Source organism: Anarrhichthys ocellatus, unplaced genomic scaffold (genome assembly GCF_004355925.1).
Source record: "Anarrhichthys ocellatus isolate YVR2014 unplaced genomic scaffold, GSC_Weel_1.0 scaffold24, whole genome shotgun sequence".
Classification (NCBI taxonomy): domain Eukaryota; kingdom Metazoa; phylum Chordata; class Actinopteri; order Perciformes; family Anarhichadidae; genus Anarrhichthys; species Anarrhichthys ocellatus.
The window spans coordinates 7,907,493-7,925,362 of NW_022280054.1; the positions used below are offsets into that span (position 1 = coordinate 7,907,493).

Sequence of the window (17,870 nt, forward strand, 5' to 3'; positions counted from 1 at the left end):
ATACATTAAGAGCCAGCCTTTCTGTTAAAAGATAAGATTGAACACAAAACGTGAGACCAGTCTGCAGAAAAACACGTGTGAGAATGAATAGCTCTGACAGATGCATCATAGAATAGCACAAAGTTTATTCAACATACAAAAATAAATACACATTACACACTATCAAAATAGGCCAGAACATGTGAGATTTTCTAATTATCTACTTACAAATACTGATAAAATTGTCTGATATTACTTATGCATTCTTGCAGTTGAATTAATGCTAAACTCAATGCAGCCATTACAAAATATTGCCCTTTTTGACTTCATGAACTGAGAATCTTTATCTTACAGACACAAATGTAGTTTATTCCCCGTCATGCGTATTGTGTAAAAATAAGGCATATTTGACCAAAAGCAGAACTGAAATAATACCCTTGTTTTCCACTCCGAATCATAAACTACCCATAACTACATGTAGTCCATTAGAAATGTTTAGCTTTTGCTTCCATGTTAAGGTGGACAAAAGGAATGTTTTTTCAGTCATAGACCATTGGATGTAAATGAGGTTACTGAAGAAACAGACCAGCTTACGTGCAAGAAAAACTGTTTTGTAGCTAAGGCATAATTGCATGCTTATGTGGGGCTTAAAAATACACAGGGCAAAACATACATAATTGTATTAACTAAAAAAAAACGGAAACAACTGCACACACGATATCACACTAGTAACACTTTATGGTACCATAAGCACATGGTATTTTAATGTCAAACTTTAAAAAGTAGTTGAAAGAAAAGGAACAAGTCTGATGCCTAGTGTTTTATCTGATTAGGGTAAAAATAATAATAAAAAAATCAATCTGAAGTGACAATGACAAGATATTTACCAGCATTTCATAATATTTTCCCCAATTAAATAAAAAAACATGCTGAACACCAAGACAAAAAAAAAATACATACCAAGGGCTTGGACCCAGAAGGGCATACGTATGTAGACCAAAATAACATTCTGTCCGCATTTTAAAGATTTTTTATATTCCAAGCCCTTGATATGTGTTAATTTATATTTATTTATTGCACCACAAGATAATATTGCATAGGATGTAAGCTGTTACCAGCTCCTCATTGCCCAGCCATGATACTGTGTGTAAATCTTCACAAAGCTCTGATGCTGATACATTTGGAACGATGTGTTTCAGCTGAATGGTTAGAGGATCATAAATGCAACTAAAAGGATGCATTTCATGACGTCTCCTACATGTACGCCAGCAGGCATTTGTACTTTTACAGGCCTCGATGTGCCAGTGGGATCTTAGCTCTGAGATCATCAGAGACCCACTGTGGTATAAATATTCTTTTTTTCTTTTTTTTAACTCCAGGCCGAATATAAACAGTTGTGCTCGCTGCCTCCCAGAAGACGCATCTACTGAGAGATGGAAAATCGATTACCTTGTCGGAGTCTTTCTAGCACTCCTGATTCTCGCTGCAAGTGGAGGTGACCCCAGCCTTGGACAGGAAGAGCTTGCCGCTGAGACAAACGCAGACCTCATAGAGACCCTGAGCATTTCCAGAAACCCCTCCTTCGCTCTGGGGCAAGCTCGGCATGCGGACCGTCTCAGCGTCTAGCACCAGCTGCACAGCAGACAGCGTGGAGAGCAAAGGACAATACAAGGAGAGACCAAAGATTTGTATTGAATCAACAAAGAAATATCACTGCTTCATTCTTTCCATTTAGAGCCAAGTGCGCGCGCGCACACGCACACACACACGCGCGCACACACACACGCACACGCACACAAAATGACACAGTGTGCTGGGAGATAGAATCAGTGCACTGATCCATAAGGAAGTTATGAGAATGTGATTAAAATTCATGTTCACGTGGCAGAAAAACAAATGAACACTGGAAACCAGAGAATGTGAACATTTAAATAAATGATCCAGGACCAGTTCAGTGCAGATTAACACTCAGTTTTCTTCCCTACAGCAACAGAAGAGAGATGAGGGTGTGTTACACCCCGCAACTACGTTGTCATATAAATGCTCTGCTTTACTGAGAGAAAGCAGTCAAAAAGGTCAAAATCAGTGCCTGTGATACAAATGCTTTATTTAGCCACATTCACTCTAAACATGGAAACTCTGCAAATCACTGCACCTCAGACCTATAGCGCTCAAAAGGTAATGAACTCATTACAGCTTAGACAAGGATCTTAGTGCTCTTTGTGGCTTCATAAACAACTCCTCATGCACACAGATAAGATTTACTGAAAGTCCAAAGATACAGTACAGTATAATGTCAGTGTCTTCCCTTTCCAGCCACAGGCAATGGGTACAAGTTTCACCACAAACTAAAGCAGAACGGTCTAATGAGCTCTCTCAGAGAAATCTTTACGGTATTTTGGACAAAAACGTCAAAATATATTATGGGAAAATACAGAGCTACTGTCAAATTGCAGTGGAGTGAGACACTGCAGATGAAAAGCTGTGAGAAATTAGAGAAGCGTGAAGCAGCATGTAGCTTTAAAAACATACTCATATATATACACCCTTGGTAATCCAAGTAAGATTTAAAAAAACAGACCTGAAGTTATGTTTGGAAAGTGAACATTGCTTTTCTTACCAGTCCTATACTAGACTGCAGAATGACATCCATGTTAGAAGCAACTTCAATGTTGCCGGCCAGCGCTTTGAAATGAACTCCTTTTGGCGCTTCCAAACTGAGAGAGCGAGTAGGAGACTCCAACCTAAAACAAAAAACAGCTCAGTATTAGAAGTACAAGAGTTGGTATTGCTTTAGTGGACATCATGCACATTTTGTTTGACAAAAGGACTTGACTCTTTTCTGAATATCTTCCTTTTACTTCTGAGTTTTAGTCGAAATACATTCTCCAGTAAAATGACTTGTACAAGAAGGCCAACATGCTCACCTCAGGTCTTTCAACACTTCAGATTTCAGCAGGGGCACCTCCACTGAATGCTGGAACAGGGCTCCTTCAGGCCCTGATTGAGAGAAAGTATGTATCAAGATGTGTTAAAGAATCCACGGCATGACTGACAGACAGATCCTATAATCGTGTATGTGAAATATTTTGAATACACTCAGAGCTGTTCATTGCTGATGTTTTCCGTCATTTCCAAATCACCACTTGTCTGCCATTTATCATTCAAAATAGGCTAAAAATATATTTCATGGTCCCAAGAGGATGAATACTGACTTAAGTGCTCCCCTGGTTTTAGTTCTAGTGCCACCAGCAAGACACATTTTTGTCTTTTAGTGAAATATCAACCACTGAATATTTGACGCGTTTTGTGCCAATTAGTCAGTTAGACTTAGATTGTAAACATTGGTAGGAGTGCACTTGATTTGACTCAGCATGTTAGCATTGCCATTTAGCTTAAAGCACCGCTGTGCATAAGTACAGTCCAACGGAGCTGCAAGCAAGGCTGTGGAATCTTGTTTTAACTGTGTGTTACTTCAGTTTGTGAAGCTAGTTTAAAAAAAAAAAAGAAAAAAAAAAAAGTAAGACTGGGCTGCTCTCCGTCGACCAAAATGGCCTTGGGTATAATTTAGTAATCAGCCGACACTGGTGATGACACCCTTCAACATGAATCAGCCACACAGAGTGTGGTCAGTGACCCACAGCATAATCAACACACACACACACACACACACACACACACACACACACACGGGACATAATGTGATGGATCTCACCTACATGGCATTAATGCAAGCTCAGGTGTACTGAGCTCCTGACATTTCATTTATATGCAAGTGTGCTTCAGAGTATATCTAGAGATATCCATGCACTCAGCAGTGTGACATGAATGATGGTGAAAATGACTGCATCCGTCTTTGTCCTTGGTTGCTGGATTGTTGCACAGATATCCGCCGTCAAACCAAATTGCTCCTGTTGTGTTCACATCTGTCGTCAATATGGTCTTTCCCCCCCCCCCCAAAATCTGAAAAACATTTCCGCAAAGAGGGGTGCGATATATCCGAGGGAGCAGCAGGTGGCCGCCGTTTGTATACCTGTGACTCGTAGTTTGTCTGGTCCAATCACAGCCTGGGCACCATCTGCAGTGAACAGCATGTTGTCGTTGTGGGAGTTAATGAGCAGATTTGGAGTGTGTCCCTGAGCCTCCGTTGGACCTGCAACAACAAACACAAGCAAGAATACCTGAAGGGGTTTGGAAATATTACAATCAAAATCAAATCTCTCTCCTCCTCACACTTTTCAAATCTGCAGCGCTTAGAGAATATAATGAAGCAGATTCAGGCATTGCTATGTGAAAATCTCAACCTCCTCAGGCAGTGGCAAAAAAAGTGAGTAAACAACCACTTTCTGAAAAGAAATGTGTGAAACAAGTAACAATACTGCTCAAACTGAAAGGTAGTGAAGGGTTAAGTCAAATAACCTCGGACACATTAACATTCACAGCCCTGTAGAGAGACAAATCTTAAGCAGGTGGGTCAGTCAGTGAGATATTTAACCCACTTCAGCACCTACAACTGTGAACCGGCATGGTCTCTTCTCTAACGAGCAGTTCACTTTTATTCACCGAGGGCCGAGATTATGCAGGCGATGCTTTTTACGGCTTAATGATCAAGGACACATAACGGCACTGTGGAACGCCGCAATTAGTTGGGTCATTTGTTGGCCTTTTAATTATGACAAAAGACTCAAACGCCGCCGTTGGCGAGCCATAAGAGACACAAATATGATCCTCCACTGGCCTTGGGGCCCTGTGCGTAACGTAGAACGACCCAGAAGCCACGGTAGAGAGAGAGGAATTGTGCATTTAATGGATTCTAAATGGAAATCGGAGAGATTATAAATGGAGAGACGGCTTCTTGTCACTGTTAATGTTGGATGAGGAATCGCTGCAGGACAAGTGCATGAATGACTTTACTATTGCCCTCATACATCAATGGGATACTTTGTGACGCATGAGTGCTCCATGTGTCCCTGTGTGTACACGTGTCCTCTTTCAGGCTCTTACCCACAGACATCCTCCCTGTGACATCACCATTTTCATCACGGGCCTGAAGCGAAACATTTTCCGATGAGTGCACTAGAAGTGAAGAGTCCTGAAAGAAAGAAAAAAGCCATTTTACCATGCTTTGTATATCCCAACTGATACACGGTACATTTGCAACAAAAGAAATATTGAGCTTTATTATGTGAAAGAATATTGGTAGAATTGGACAACTTTATATAAGTTAGGTCAGGTTGGTTTATGCTTTTTTAAAATGTAGTTCTTATTAATGGCTTATAACCTTATTTAGTGTTTCGTTACAGCTTATACACCCTTTACAATGGTGCCTTATTAGAAAGTGGTACTTTTTTCTTCTTCTTTTAAACAAACATGAAAAACACTCAGTAAAAGTAAGCTTTCATGAAATGTTTACAATGAGGAAGCCTCAACAATAATTCCTCACTGTTCCTTTGCAGCTGTGAGGGAGCTCCGTTTACAAAAGAAACTTTTCACGTGGAAGGCGAGGGGGATCCTCAATCTCATTAGACATCCCTACACTACATTAGAGAAAGTGTCAGTCCATAAATGAGGAATACATTACCTTTTTTAATGAGGCCCATAAAGAAGAATGAACGCTAAAAAATTGCTATGAGCAAGAAAAGTCATAACATGTAAACAACGGCAGCAAAGTGTTCCCATCTGCTTCTAGCAGGCAGGCCATAAACTACTTTCCACCGCAAATATCCCCGAGGTTAATGGAGAGCTGCGCACCACGTGCTCTGTGTGGGACTGCCAAATCCAGTTTGTTCTGACACATCTCCCAAAAAAAAGTAGAGTCAGAAAGATGGAATTCACTCACTATAGCTGGATAAAAACCGTTCGATTGTCTGCAAGGAATTAGATTTAGAAGCTGACAGTACGTTTACTCTGCACAGATCCAACTCACAATCAGGTTTAAATTTGGTAAACAGTGAGATGCAATAATGGAAAGGCTGTGAGGCTACTTAACTAAACAAACAGAAGTATGAGACTGAGCTAGAAAAAGACAGGAGGAAGGCAGAAGGTAGACTGGGAGAAGAAAAAAAGAGGGATGCAAGAGTAAAGAAGAATGTGTGAAGAAAAGTGTGTGTTCCTGATTATCCTACTTCTCTGGAGTGGATCTCCTGAGCGTAGACGGGGAAAAGAAACTCCGACTCGCCCTCCTCCAGCTTGACCCCGTCTGAGTTAACCTGTAGGAGTCCCATCCCTTCCTACAACCGGAACAAAGACACATGTAGTCAGGCAAATATTCAACAAGGCAGGTTTAAAGAAATAAAATAAAAATGTGCGAGCAAAGCAGAAATATTGACAGTAAATCAGATGAACAGCTCAATCTCTACGGTAGGAATCCAACATATGGCGGGTTAAGAAGTTAGAAATTTAGATTGTGTCATCTAACCACTTCATAGGTTTCCAAATGTGAATCACTTAGCAATGGCCTAAACCAGATAGTAGATTTAGCTGTGCAGGCACTTCATAACTGTGTGTGTGTGTGTGTGTGTGAAGGTTTGTCGAGTCCCTTTCTCTGGTTACCATCTGGACTTGAGAAGCAAACAAGACTGCATGAAATAGGAAACACAAACTATCCTGTTTCGACAGCCAAGTATAAGTTAATAATAGATAATATTACCGCTTCTACTGCTAATAATTAATATAATAAGAAGGATCATTGGGTCAATGTGATGGATACACAAGCCAAAATTTAAAAAATGATATTAGAAAGTGACGTAACAACACTGAAGATATAAAAAGAAGCATGGAAGAAAGAATGTAGGTCTGGGCAATAGATCAATGTGAGACAAGATGTCTTCATTTTGGATATCGTAATATAAGTGTCGTCTGTTCCTGGTTTTAAAGGTTGCATTCAAGAGAAGTCATTTACTGAACCTCCCAGACTGCTTGCCTTTACCCACTTTATCTTTACATCTACATTACTGATTATTTATCAAAAATCTCACTGTGTAAATTGTGTGAAAGCACCAACAGTCAACCCGACAATATCGTAATAGGTCTATAGAGTTATTTGGTCAAAAACATTCTGGATTTTGATTTTCTCCATATAGCCCAGCCCCAGAAGAACAGGGGGGAGAGAAAGGAGTGGAAACTATCCCAGCTGAAAACACAGACTGCCAAGGTGAGTCATGCGTACCGTGTTGAACCACATCACCCGGAGGATCCAGATGGTGAGGGCAAAGTTGACCACCAAGATGATGATGAGCAGCAGGACGAACAGGTAGAGGCAGCGCTTCCTCCAGCCGTAGATGCCGATCTTGTAGACGTGGTCGGGCACCGGCCTGGGCGAGCTGCTGCCCTGGGTGGTGGTGACATACTGCTCCCGCACCATCTGCTGGCTGGGCGCATCGCATGGAGGCAGGTACACGGGCGACAGAAACAGATGTTAAAGACAAAACAAACCATTTTGCTCTTTCAAGCTGTTCGGGCAGATTGGACGCGACATGCCACAGTGCTGGTGTTGTTTGTAAGGGGTCAGAAAATAAAAAGCCCACAGACTAACTATTAATGCGTAATACATGTAGCTCATCTGGCTACACAGAATTATTTTGACAAAACCAACACTATCTCTATATTATGCAATCACTTTTTGTTTAAGTTTATGTGTAAACTGTTTCTTTTCCACACATCCAGCAGTAACGGAACATTAGCATTCATCTGAAATCACATTTCCAATATTCTACTTAAGCTCTCCACCAGCTCTTGAGGGAAATATCGAAACCGGTAAAGAAACGTTACGGACCGGAAAACCAAAAGGTATTAGCTGAGAGTTGCCATGTCTGTAGAACTGAGGGGAATTGCAATGATGGGTGTGTTTGTGATCGGTTGTGTGGGTGTGCGTGCACCTCTGTGTCTGTCCAACTGTAATTCTGCACAAACTGCATAATATTTGTGTGGCCAGTTACGGCTGCATGCTCAAGGACAATTCTGCCATCGTATGTCTGTCCTTTCTCGATGCTCTTAACCAGCCATTTTCTGCTCTGAATCAAGTCATGAAGTTGAGTTCCATCTCTGACAAGCAGCTTTTACACATCCTGTAAAATCTGAATGCACCTATGTTCAGTTCGAGCCTTTGCTTTTTAGATGTATACGTGCACACTGAATAATTTCGCCTCCATACAATGTCTTGTTCACAAAGTGCCCAGTATATCATTCATGAGCCCAGAGCTCACGCACAGACCCAAGTGGATATCTGGCTCTTTGCACCAATGGAAAACTTGGCAGAAATTCCAGCGTTTTTTTGTTTTTTTTTTCAAAGTCAGAAAGGAAAATGCCAGTTATTACAGAGGTGAGGCAGCGCCTTCTGGCCACGCAGCAGCAGGCCATCAGCGACAAAAACCAAGGAGATGAATGTCGGCATATTTCAAACCACAGCAAGTATTACCACAAACCATCATTTTGTGTATTCAGCTCACGCGAGGGCCAGCGGAGCTCCAACTGCAGGAGTGCAGGACCTGCGAGCAAGCCCTCCAGTCAGCACATTTAGACCATCTGACAATGTGACAACAGGGAACCTCAGGGACAGATTACACAAAGACACTGTTAGTGTGCGTTTGAGCACAGCGGAGAGCCGAGGACCCCATGAGGCTGCAGAGGGGAGCAGTGTCACTCCTTTGAATAATCTGCATTAATAACCAGACACGAGCTGCAGAGAAAGCTGCTTTCATCCGGGGTCAAGGCCTGGACAAAGTGCTGTCAGTTGTAGATTATTATGAGTTAATAAAAACCACCCAGAACCGGCAGAAACAAAAACAGACCGCAGCTTTTCAAGCAACAAACTGTTCCAAATCATCAATACTTTATAGCCACATCTAAAAACTTAATAGGAAAAGTTATCTGAACAAAGCCGTATATAAGTTCTCTCAGCAGTGCATTACATCCAGTAGCCAGGTTGATTTACATACGGGGCAGATGTTGCATCTTACTGCCACAGTAAAGGCGGTTTCCATCATGTTAAGGAGCCACTTTTCACACCAAAATCTATTTCTTCTTTGACATGAACAGATGTTCAAGCTGGGCACATCATCGCGCTGTGACTCCCATGAGAAGGGCTACAAGAAGAAAAGCGCCGGCAGACTGCATGCATTATGAACAAATGGAAATAAGTTGCGTTTCTGTAAATAATGTGGTAAATATTCCACCCTCTCAGCTAGTGGTGATGGATAAAAAGCAAACGTGCTCGCTGCTGGGGTCTGAGCTCACTGAGGTCCAGGAGAGATTTTAGAGAGCCAATAACAAAAAGTTCTGTAGTCGCCACAGCTCGTTTCTTGCCGTTTGCAGTAAACACAGGGCGGAGATGCGTTTGCATAAAAGGCTGAGTGTATTTCTATGACCGAACCCGCCTCTCCACAGGACCTATCACATGGCCTGCTAGCCCAGCTGTGATGAATAGCCCTTATTTCACAACCAAACATGAATTTTCTCTGAAAAAAAAAAAAAAAAAGACTTTGTGCCTTTTCCACAGGGGAGAGAATATTGAAGATTGATGAGTAGTAAGTTATGTAAAATGGTCATTCCCCCCCCCTGCATTTCACCTCATTTAAATGTATCAAGCGTACTTGAGAATGAGTCATGATGACAAATTGAATCTCCGTAACGCAGCAGAGAAACAGTAAAGTAAAGGTGTATGCAGAGTTCTCCATTGAGGCTCAAAAGCGGACTAAGATGAATTACTGTCTGTTAAATTGACCTATTCCAATATCCCCTGCACCATACCCATTAACCACCACAGATCATTTGCATGTTAACATGTTGATCAGCCCACTCTGCACTTTGGGCAAATGAGTGGCGAGGGTGGGAGAGCTCTGGCTTTGTTCATTATGGCGTTAATGGATTTGATCTAACCCAGTCTAATGACTTTAAATGAAGGCATTAAGAGGACTCTGTACATCTGCAACGGTGGGACGAGGAAGCAGTTCTGAAGCTGGATCTTTAAAGGCGTCCTCCAGCTCCAGTTCCAGTGTAACCACCGGCCCCTCAGCCACAAACTGCTCCTTCCATAGCAACCCAAATAAAAACACTCCCCGAAGAGCCTCACTGCTCACGTGCCAGGAATGCTCAATTTATAGGACTTTGATCGGAAATACAGTCTGACCTTCTGGAAGAAAATAGTTTTTTTGCCTTTTTATGCCTCCTGGTGATAAATTGGTTGCTTCAAATGAGATTCTCAATCTGAAACAAATGTGGGTCCTACACCACAAGAGACGACTAAAAGTCAAGTTTCAAAAAGGCACTGTAGACCTCAAACAGTCCCTTGCTCCCAAAGATGAAGAGCACTTTGTTCAGGACTCTTAGCAGGGCAATTCATCCCGGGGCAGCCTCTCAATTAACCTTAAACAAGTGATGCTCCTGGCTCGGCTCAGTCTCTGACCTCTGGGTGAGAACAAGGGATAGGCAGGCAAACTGCTGGTCCTGAATCCACGGAGTCTGGCTGTAATTGAGAATCCATTGCTTCCCTCTGAGCAGAGTCCAAACGGCAAAAGTTGCAGTGAGTTAGGGAAGCTCAAATCATGGAGAACGTTCGCAGAGGAATACTCAGGAGTTCTGTGTGTGGAGTGAGGAGCGATCGAAAGCTAAGCACAGGGCTGAAGTTTGTGTCTGTCTAGCGAGTAGCCGGCGACACGTCTCCACTCTGATGCCTTAACTTCTAAAAATAGGACACAGCATTGTGAACTAAATTTAAAAAGGCAGCACAGATACACACACACACACACACACACACACACACACACACACACACACACATTACATGGGGTATAACTAATGGAAAATAAGACGCTGTAGTATTGCTCATAACACACAAAACATAAGTGAGGTGCTCTTTTGCTTAAGTTCTTTTTGTACGGCAATATTTCTGGCCATGTATGGTAAAACTAGACAGCCGGCAACCTAAAACACTTTTTTTTCTCCAAACTACAAAGTAGTCACAGCACATTGTGAGGCACAAAGAAGAAAGACATTTAGAGGGATTGTGCAGTAGGTAAAAATGTTGCCTTTATAAACATTACCTTTAAAGACGAAGTTCTGAAAGAAAAAAGAAAGAAAGGGCAGAGCACTCACCGTTGTGTGTTCAGGCACAGCAGTCCTCTTCTCTACGCAACGGTATAAGCAGAGCTCGAGCTGGTAAGAGCAGCTGGAGAAGCAGCAGTGCTTGAGCCACTCACTCGTCTGTCAGCCACTCAACAGCTGCGTGCCATAAATCCAGCTCTGGAAGCGCCCTGGTTAATCACCACGAGACGGCGCTCCCACCACGACTCCCTCTGCCGTCTCAGGCTTCCTGCAGACATTTGAATATCATCAGAGTCAGAGAGAGAGAGAGAGGGAGAAACAGAGGAGGATAAATTAACCCATCAGTGGAGAGGTTCAATCTCTCTCACACAGAAACCACCCGTAATGAACAGAGGCAGTTGTTTGTCATGCATACCAGTGAGTCACTTTCTATTGCCCAACCCAAGGCAGTCCAGTCTAATTTGAGACTTCAGTCATGGCTCTCAACATAAAGTTAAGCTGCTCTTTCAGATAGCTCCGCTGGGTGACAGGCAGCCGGGTGGGGGTGGGCGGGTGGACCTTGAGGAGGCAGTTAGTAAGTCAGAGTGGCAGAGGAGACAGGCAGCAAACACAGCGTATTAATAGACAGGGGGGGTGAAGGTTGCAGTTGTTGGAATGGGAATTGTTTTAGTCAAGGTTTTTGAATTATTTCAGTCGCAAAACAAAGTGAATTCTCAGAACCTTTCATTGTGTATTTCAGGTAAACAAAACAATGATTCAAGGTCATGCTTCAATATTACTAAAATAGGTGTTTCATGCAGTTAAAAGTTAACTGACACAAACTAGCTCAGAGGATGTGTGAGGAGCGAGCAGAGGCGAGAACATCAGCTTAGAACAATTGATTAAACTAAGGTTGTCCAAACAATGGAATGAGTACATCAGTAGAAAGCACTGTGTGGCGTGTGTGTGTGTGTGTGTGTGTGTGTGTTGCGGGACGGTGCAAAATAAATCCGATGCAGAGTGGATGTCAACTGTAGGAAGGGAGAGAGTGAGCACGTGGACCAGCTTTTATAGTCCAGGTGAGCCTAATCAGCTGACGAGCCTCACATGTCAGACAACTGACTGCTGAGGTTGACCAGGACCTCCTCCAAGACAGTGGGAGGGGCGTCACATATCATACTCCTGTTATGTTGTCATTTAACACCATGTGTAATGTAATGTAATGTAAATATTAGCATGTATATAGTTTGCATATACTCTTGCTTAACTGATGGACTTCTCTAATGTTAAAGTGGCTCTATGGGAGGTTTTTTTTGTACTATTAAGAGGACACTCACCCATCCTCAGGAACAGCTGCTTGATACGCCTACCGATGACGACTTGGTCGACATTTATTGTTGGTGACAGGTTAAAGAGTCCTGAAGCTACATGATAGTGCACACTCAAGATACTGAAGCTGTAAAAAAAACAGATTTAAACAAGAATTCCTACATATTTATGGACACAAAGTTTTTTTTTTTACCTTTTACAATTTTAACAATGTGTAACATTAAAAGGCAGTGCACCCAAACGGGTGTTTTTGGTAATTAACTGAATAGACTTATTATTCTTCTTCTTCTCAGGTTGAAGTTGGACAGAGATATTCTGTAAACCAGCATTTTTGCAGCAGAAATTCCAAATTGTATTCCTTTTCACTTTTAGTCAAGGGGGCAACCTTCGGTGTTGAAAAATGAAGCAAACACGGAAGTGCTAAAACCTGCACTTCCTCAAATGACCACCTGAGGCTGGCTCCGAAAGCGAGTCAATCCCCATAGACCCCCATGTTAGAATGTCCCACTTTACAGCAGAAATAAACGTGTTTGCAGCCTTTCTTTCGTCTGTTTACATTTTATTAAGGCTTAAAGTTATGCACAATTAAGGGCACCTTGCGTGACAGGTGGTTGCACAACCAGGTTGCTAGATGCTGTGAAAAAAAAAAAGATTTATTTGACTTGTCATAGCCTACTGCATAATGAAAAGCACAGGTGTTACCGATAACATCAACAAGGTGCTGTTTTCCATTAGTGTCCATGTAATCCATGACAGTGTCACGCATGCAAGAAATTAACATTGGTTTATATTCCACTCCCGTTCAAGTGAACGGGTGAATTTAACATTTGCTTCCTGTGGCAAAGCAAGTTCCATTAAGATTAAGAGCCACCTTCGTTGTGCATACACACTTTAAAGGGTGAAACAGATACAGAGAGCGGTATTTGCCATCTGCTCCATTACATGAATGAGAATGTATTTAGCAAAAATGTTTTCGTGCAATGCTTATTTATTCTGTAATAAATCAACCACCAGTGACAGATGAGGTTTTTCCTCCAATGGGCCACAGATACTTCCATACAGAAGACACACCCGAGCCCAGAAAATACACACTTATAAAGAATTTAGTTATGTGTGACAATTGGTCTGCTAAAAAAAAAAAATAATCCAGTTTATCATGAGAAGTCACCTCCAATGAAAAACCAGTAATGTTTGTGTTCCCACAGGCTGATGCTGGAGGAACTGATGGGAGGCGCATCTGTCAGCGGCATGAATCCTGCAGTTTGTTTTGCTGTAGCTGCTCGAGGTAGTGCTGAGCAGTGACAAAGGGATGTCTGACCGCATCAATCACAAGACCCTCCCCCTCCCCCCCTCTCTCTAATGCCACGAGCAAACATCCAACAGTGGGGATAGCTTAATTTCATGCCATCTCTTATCAATATCTCATAACCTTTCACTGCCTGTGGCTTTTAAACAGACAAATGGAAGACATAAATGATAGATCTCTTGCATCAAGAAAGAAAAAAAAAAAATCCATCTCACACTGAAATCCAGGTTAGTCGAGTGAAGACGTCTCCTTGACAAACACTAGGTACATGGTGTACATGCAGCAGAATTGAGAACTTTCATTAACAAGGACGCTGATGGTAACTGAAAGCCAAACACACTGAATGAGGTGTGAATGCCTTCTTAAATGCTCAGGAGTGTGAACACTAATCCCCAGTGTGCAGTTTAGAGCAGATTACCTTGACAGCTTCGAATTTTCAAAATACCTCAAACCAACCAGTGTAATAAAAAATAAAATAAAGTCCAGTGTCCACACGAGATTGAGGACACTGCTTTGTTTAAGTACAAAAGGTAAAAATCCACAATAACAAAGCCCTTCAAACTTTTGTATGTTATTGAAGCAATGTGCCTTTATTTTTAGAGGATGTTCTTAATTTTGGACCGTGTTTGCCTGCACATACAATAGCAACTTCGGTTTAATGTCACATTTTCACGATAATTTTTATACATGGGACAAGATAGATTACGAACGCCCGTCAGGACATTTGTTGTTTACCTTTAACTTGGCATAACTTGCATCAGACCAAGGACCAGCTCCACTAAGACCAGTACCTTGGTCCAGTGCAAATACAGTTGTGTGAAAAAGTGTTTGCCCCCTTCCTGATTTCTTATTTTTTTGCATGTTTGTCACACTTAAATGTTTCAGATCATCAAACAAATTTAAATATTAGACAAAGACAACACAAGCAGTGGTTTTCGTCTTGGAACTCTGCCATGCAGGCCATTTTTGCCCAGTCTCTTTCTTATGGTGGAGTCATGAACACTGACCTTAATTGAGGCAAGTGACGCCTGCAGTTCTTTGGATGTTGTTCTGGGGTCTTTTGTGACCTCTTGAATGAGTCGTCGCTGCGCTCTTGAGGTAATTTTGGTCGGCCGGCCACTCCTGGGAAGGTTCACCACTGTTCCGTGTTTTCGCCATTTGTGGATAATGGCTCTCACTGTGGTTCGCTGGAGTCCCAAAGCTTTAGAAATGGCTTTGTAACCTTTTCCAGACTGATATATCTCAATTACTTTGTTTCTCATTTGTTCCTGAATTTCTTTGGATCGCAGCATGATGTCTAGCTTTTGAGGATCTTTTGGTCTACCTCACTTTGTCAGGCAGGTCCTATTTAAGTGATTTCTTGATTGAGAACAGGTGTGGCAGTAATCAGGCCTGGGTGTGGCTAGAGAAATTGAACTCAGCTTTCCAAAGATGTGACAATCACTTTTCACACAGGGCCATGTAGGTTTGGATTTCCCCCCCCCCTTTAATAATAAAAACCTTCATTTAAAAACTGCATTTTGTGTTTACTTATGTTATCTTTGTCTAATATTTAAATTAGTTTGATGATCTGAAACATTTAAGTGTGACAAACATGCAAAAAAATAAGAAATCAGGAAGGGGGCAAACTATTTTTCACACAACTGTACATGCAATATGACCTTATTTATACCAGACAGCTTTCCAGGTGTATAGAGAAAGTACCCACAGGACATCCATATGAATATGGAGTGTATGTACTTGACTCAAGACCAAAGGAACTACAAAATTGTGCCATCTAACCATTTCACTTGTTATTTTAGTCCAGAGTAATTTTCCTGGTTGAAACATGAGTCTACATAAATTACGAATTAATTGTGACCAACTAAAAATGAACACCTGGTTGGAAAAATTACCAACCTAGCAGTTAATCCAGTTACTGAGACATGAACAGTAAACAATTACACGGATATGATTTTGTCTTTACATTTTTTTTTATTCACCTTTTATTACAAACAGCTCATCAGAGGAAACAGGAGAACCTGCAAGACAGAGAGGCTGCAGGTCAGTGCTTGCAACCAAAAAAACAAACAAGGAGAACTTGTACAGATCTATCGTTTGTTTACCCGATTATGCTTTCTCGGCTTTCTCTGCCTTCTCGGCCTTTTCAGCCTTCTCTGGTTTCTCTGGCTTCTCTGGTTTCTCTGGCGCTTTCTCAGCTCCCTCCTCATCTCCACCCTTGGTGTTACGGGTGTAAATGAGCTGTGCTCTGTGTTTGGACACCAGTTTGATCATGCCTGGAAGACAAAAACAGTACAATGTTATGCAAGCTCTTTTTTATGCACACAACCATTTCATATGTTCATTTATTTTAGTTACCCTGCAACTAATGCTTTAGTCTAATGGAGTTGACAGACGCGTCTTTTGTTTCATTTGAATACTTATAACAAGCGATTTATGTGCCTGTGAGACAATGTCACTAAAACGTGATAGGTAACACAATTCACTCAAAGTTCCTCTTTTAATGCATTTAGCAATGCTTATTTTTTTTAATTCCAACAGACGGCAAACCCTTCTGTTACAGGTTTCATATAGAAAAGACAATGAACCAAGTCCTCCATTTGTTATCTAAATGGATTGCTTGATGTCTGATGGGAAGCAACAACGTTCCACATTACTAAAATGTTTTGAAACAGCGTTCACTGTTTTGAAGAGAAGAGTGAAGGATTTCAAAATAGACAAAAACAATGTTGTGGCTATGATAAGTGATGTTAGCGGTACACACGCTGCACATCACTCATGCAAATCACGGTCATTTGGGAACAAACGATGGAACCGCCACAGAAACACGTTAGCATGGATACGTAGTGCGAGAGCATTTATAAATGTTAAGACGAGGCCGACGAGCAGCGCCGATGACATGAGCTTAATGTTGCATCACAATAGTGTAGATGACAAAACATGTTATTGTTGCTCCTCAAACCATCTGCACCTCTGCTTTTAAATCAAAAGAAATGTATTCTGGCAGATGATTACTCAAGAGGCTGAAGGAAGTATGAAGCTCAGCTGAAATGTTCAACACAAACAGAAAATGTGTAGTACGGTGCGCTGTTAAACACTCCAATGCACCAATGCGGGATATGGGGCAGAGAAATAAATAAATTCACCTTTAGCGAGCAGCTCCTGGAGAGCGTTCCTGGCCAGGGAGCCGCGGATCTTCAGCCTCTCAGACACAACAGCCGGGGTGATGAGCTTGTAGTTGGGGACTTCTTTGTACAACTTTTCATAGGTTGCCTTGTCGAAGAGTACCAGGTTGTTGAGCTTATCCCTAACCTTTCCCTTGGACCACTTCTGCTCAAATCACACAAAAAAAAATATAGTTTCTTTGATTAGGAAAGCTCTGTAGTATGCCTGATCAGAAACTATTCACACACACATCACATGTAAAGTGAAAATCGTTGATTATTAACCACTACATACCTTCTTCTTGGCTTTGCCTCCGGACTTGTTGACTGGGTCCTTGTCCTTTTTGGACTTCCCAGCGTCCTTCTTCTTGTCCTGCTTAGGAGGCTAAAAGCAGAGGACAACGAGTTATAACCCTTCACAGTCTCTCACTGAGGCTAACGTTACACGTGGGCCATGTCAGGTTCAACGGCTGTGTTTTAAATACAATGATGCTTATGATGGAAAAAATGTTCAGCTGATTGACAGAAAAGCCGGAGGATAACGCTACTGGCCGGCATGCGATGGCCTTGCCTCAGACCTCAGAAAACGTTCAAAACTCGCTATTTGCATTAAATATTCTCAGTGTTATAACAGGCGACATTGTAGTCGTTCATTGATCGCGAACAACGGGTGAACTATATTTACATAACAATAATTTAAGGGGGAAGTGACGGGTCATTTTCTTTAACCAGTTTAACATGAAAGCATGGAGGATTTAGCAAGCTAGCTAGCAAGCTAGCCAACCGCTAAATGAGTCAAATCTAACCCGTTAATCCTTCATCTACACACTCCGGTTACATCGTATGAACGCACAATGCAGTCGCGAGATCATCCGAATAACTACAACTCGACATCAGTGACTGAAAGGTGGAAGATCTTTTAATTTGTTTCGACAATACGTGTAATAACTGTCCTCACCATGTTTCCTCGTCAAGATGTCGGAGCGAAAGGAAGTCCACCCGTGCAAGAGCCCCTTAGACAACCCGTTTATGCGGAAATGGAATAGGGAGTTATGGGAAATTGAGTTTTATTG

General features: G+C 41.9%; 2 protein-coding genes across 3 annotated transcripts; both read right to left on the reverse strand.

Moving 5' to 3' along the window:
- Window positions 1-105: 105 nt before the first annotated feature.
- On the reverse strand, window positions 106-11,314 carry sgcg (sarcoglycan, gamma). 2 transcript variants are annotated; one of them, XM_031860636.1, is made up of 8 exons: window positions 11,071-11,314; window positions 7,148-7,345; window positions 6,105-6,209; window positions 4,984-5,071; window positions 4,013-4,132; window positions 2,907-2,979; window positions 2,600-2,723; window positions 106-1,611 (listed from the first exon to the last, which is right to left on the reverse strand). In XM_031860636.1, exons 2-8 carry the CDS (start codon window positions 7,340-7,342, stop codon window positions 1,444-1,446), a joined length of 873 nt encoding a protein of 290 aa, XP_031716496.1. In that variant the 5' UTR covers window positions 7,343-7,345; window positions 11,071-11,314; the 3' UTR covers window positions 106-1,443. The 2 variants fall into 2 exon arrangements, with proteins under 2 accessions (XP_031716496.1, XP_031716495.1); XM_031860635.1 differs by having other exon boundaries at window positions 7,148-7,349; window positions 11,071-11,313.
- A 3,975-nt stretch (window positions 11,315-15,289) lies between these two features.
- rps25 (ribosomal protein S25) lies at window positions 15,290-17,815 on the reverse strand. The gene is made up of 5 exons (XM_031861099.1): window positions 17,756-17,815; window positions 17,093-17,182; window positions 16,780-16,963; window positions 15,739-15,909; window positions 15,290-15,654 (listed from the first exon to the last, which is right to left on the reverse strand). Exons 1-4 carry the CDS (start codon window positions 17,756-17,758, stop codon window positions 15,743-15,745), a joined length of 444 nt encoding a protein of 147 aa, XP_031716959.1. The 5' UTR covers window positions 17,759-17,815; the 3' UTR covers window positions 15,290-15,654; window positions 15,739-15,742.
- Window positions 17,816-17,870: the final 55 nt, after the last annotated feature.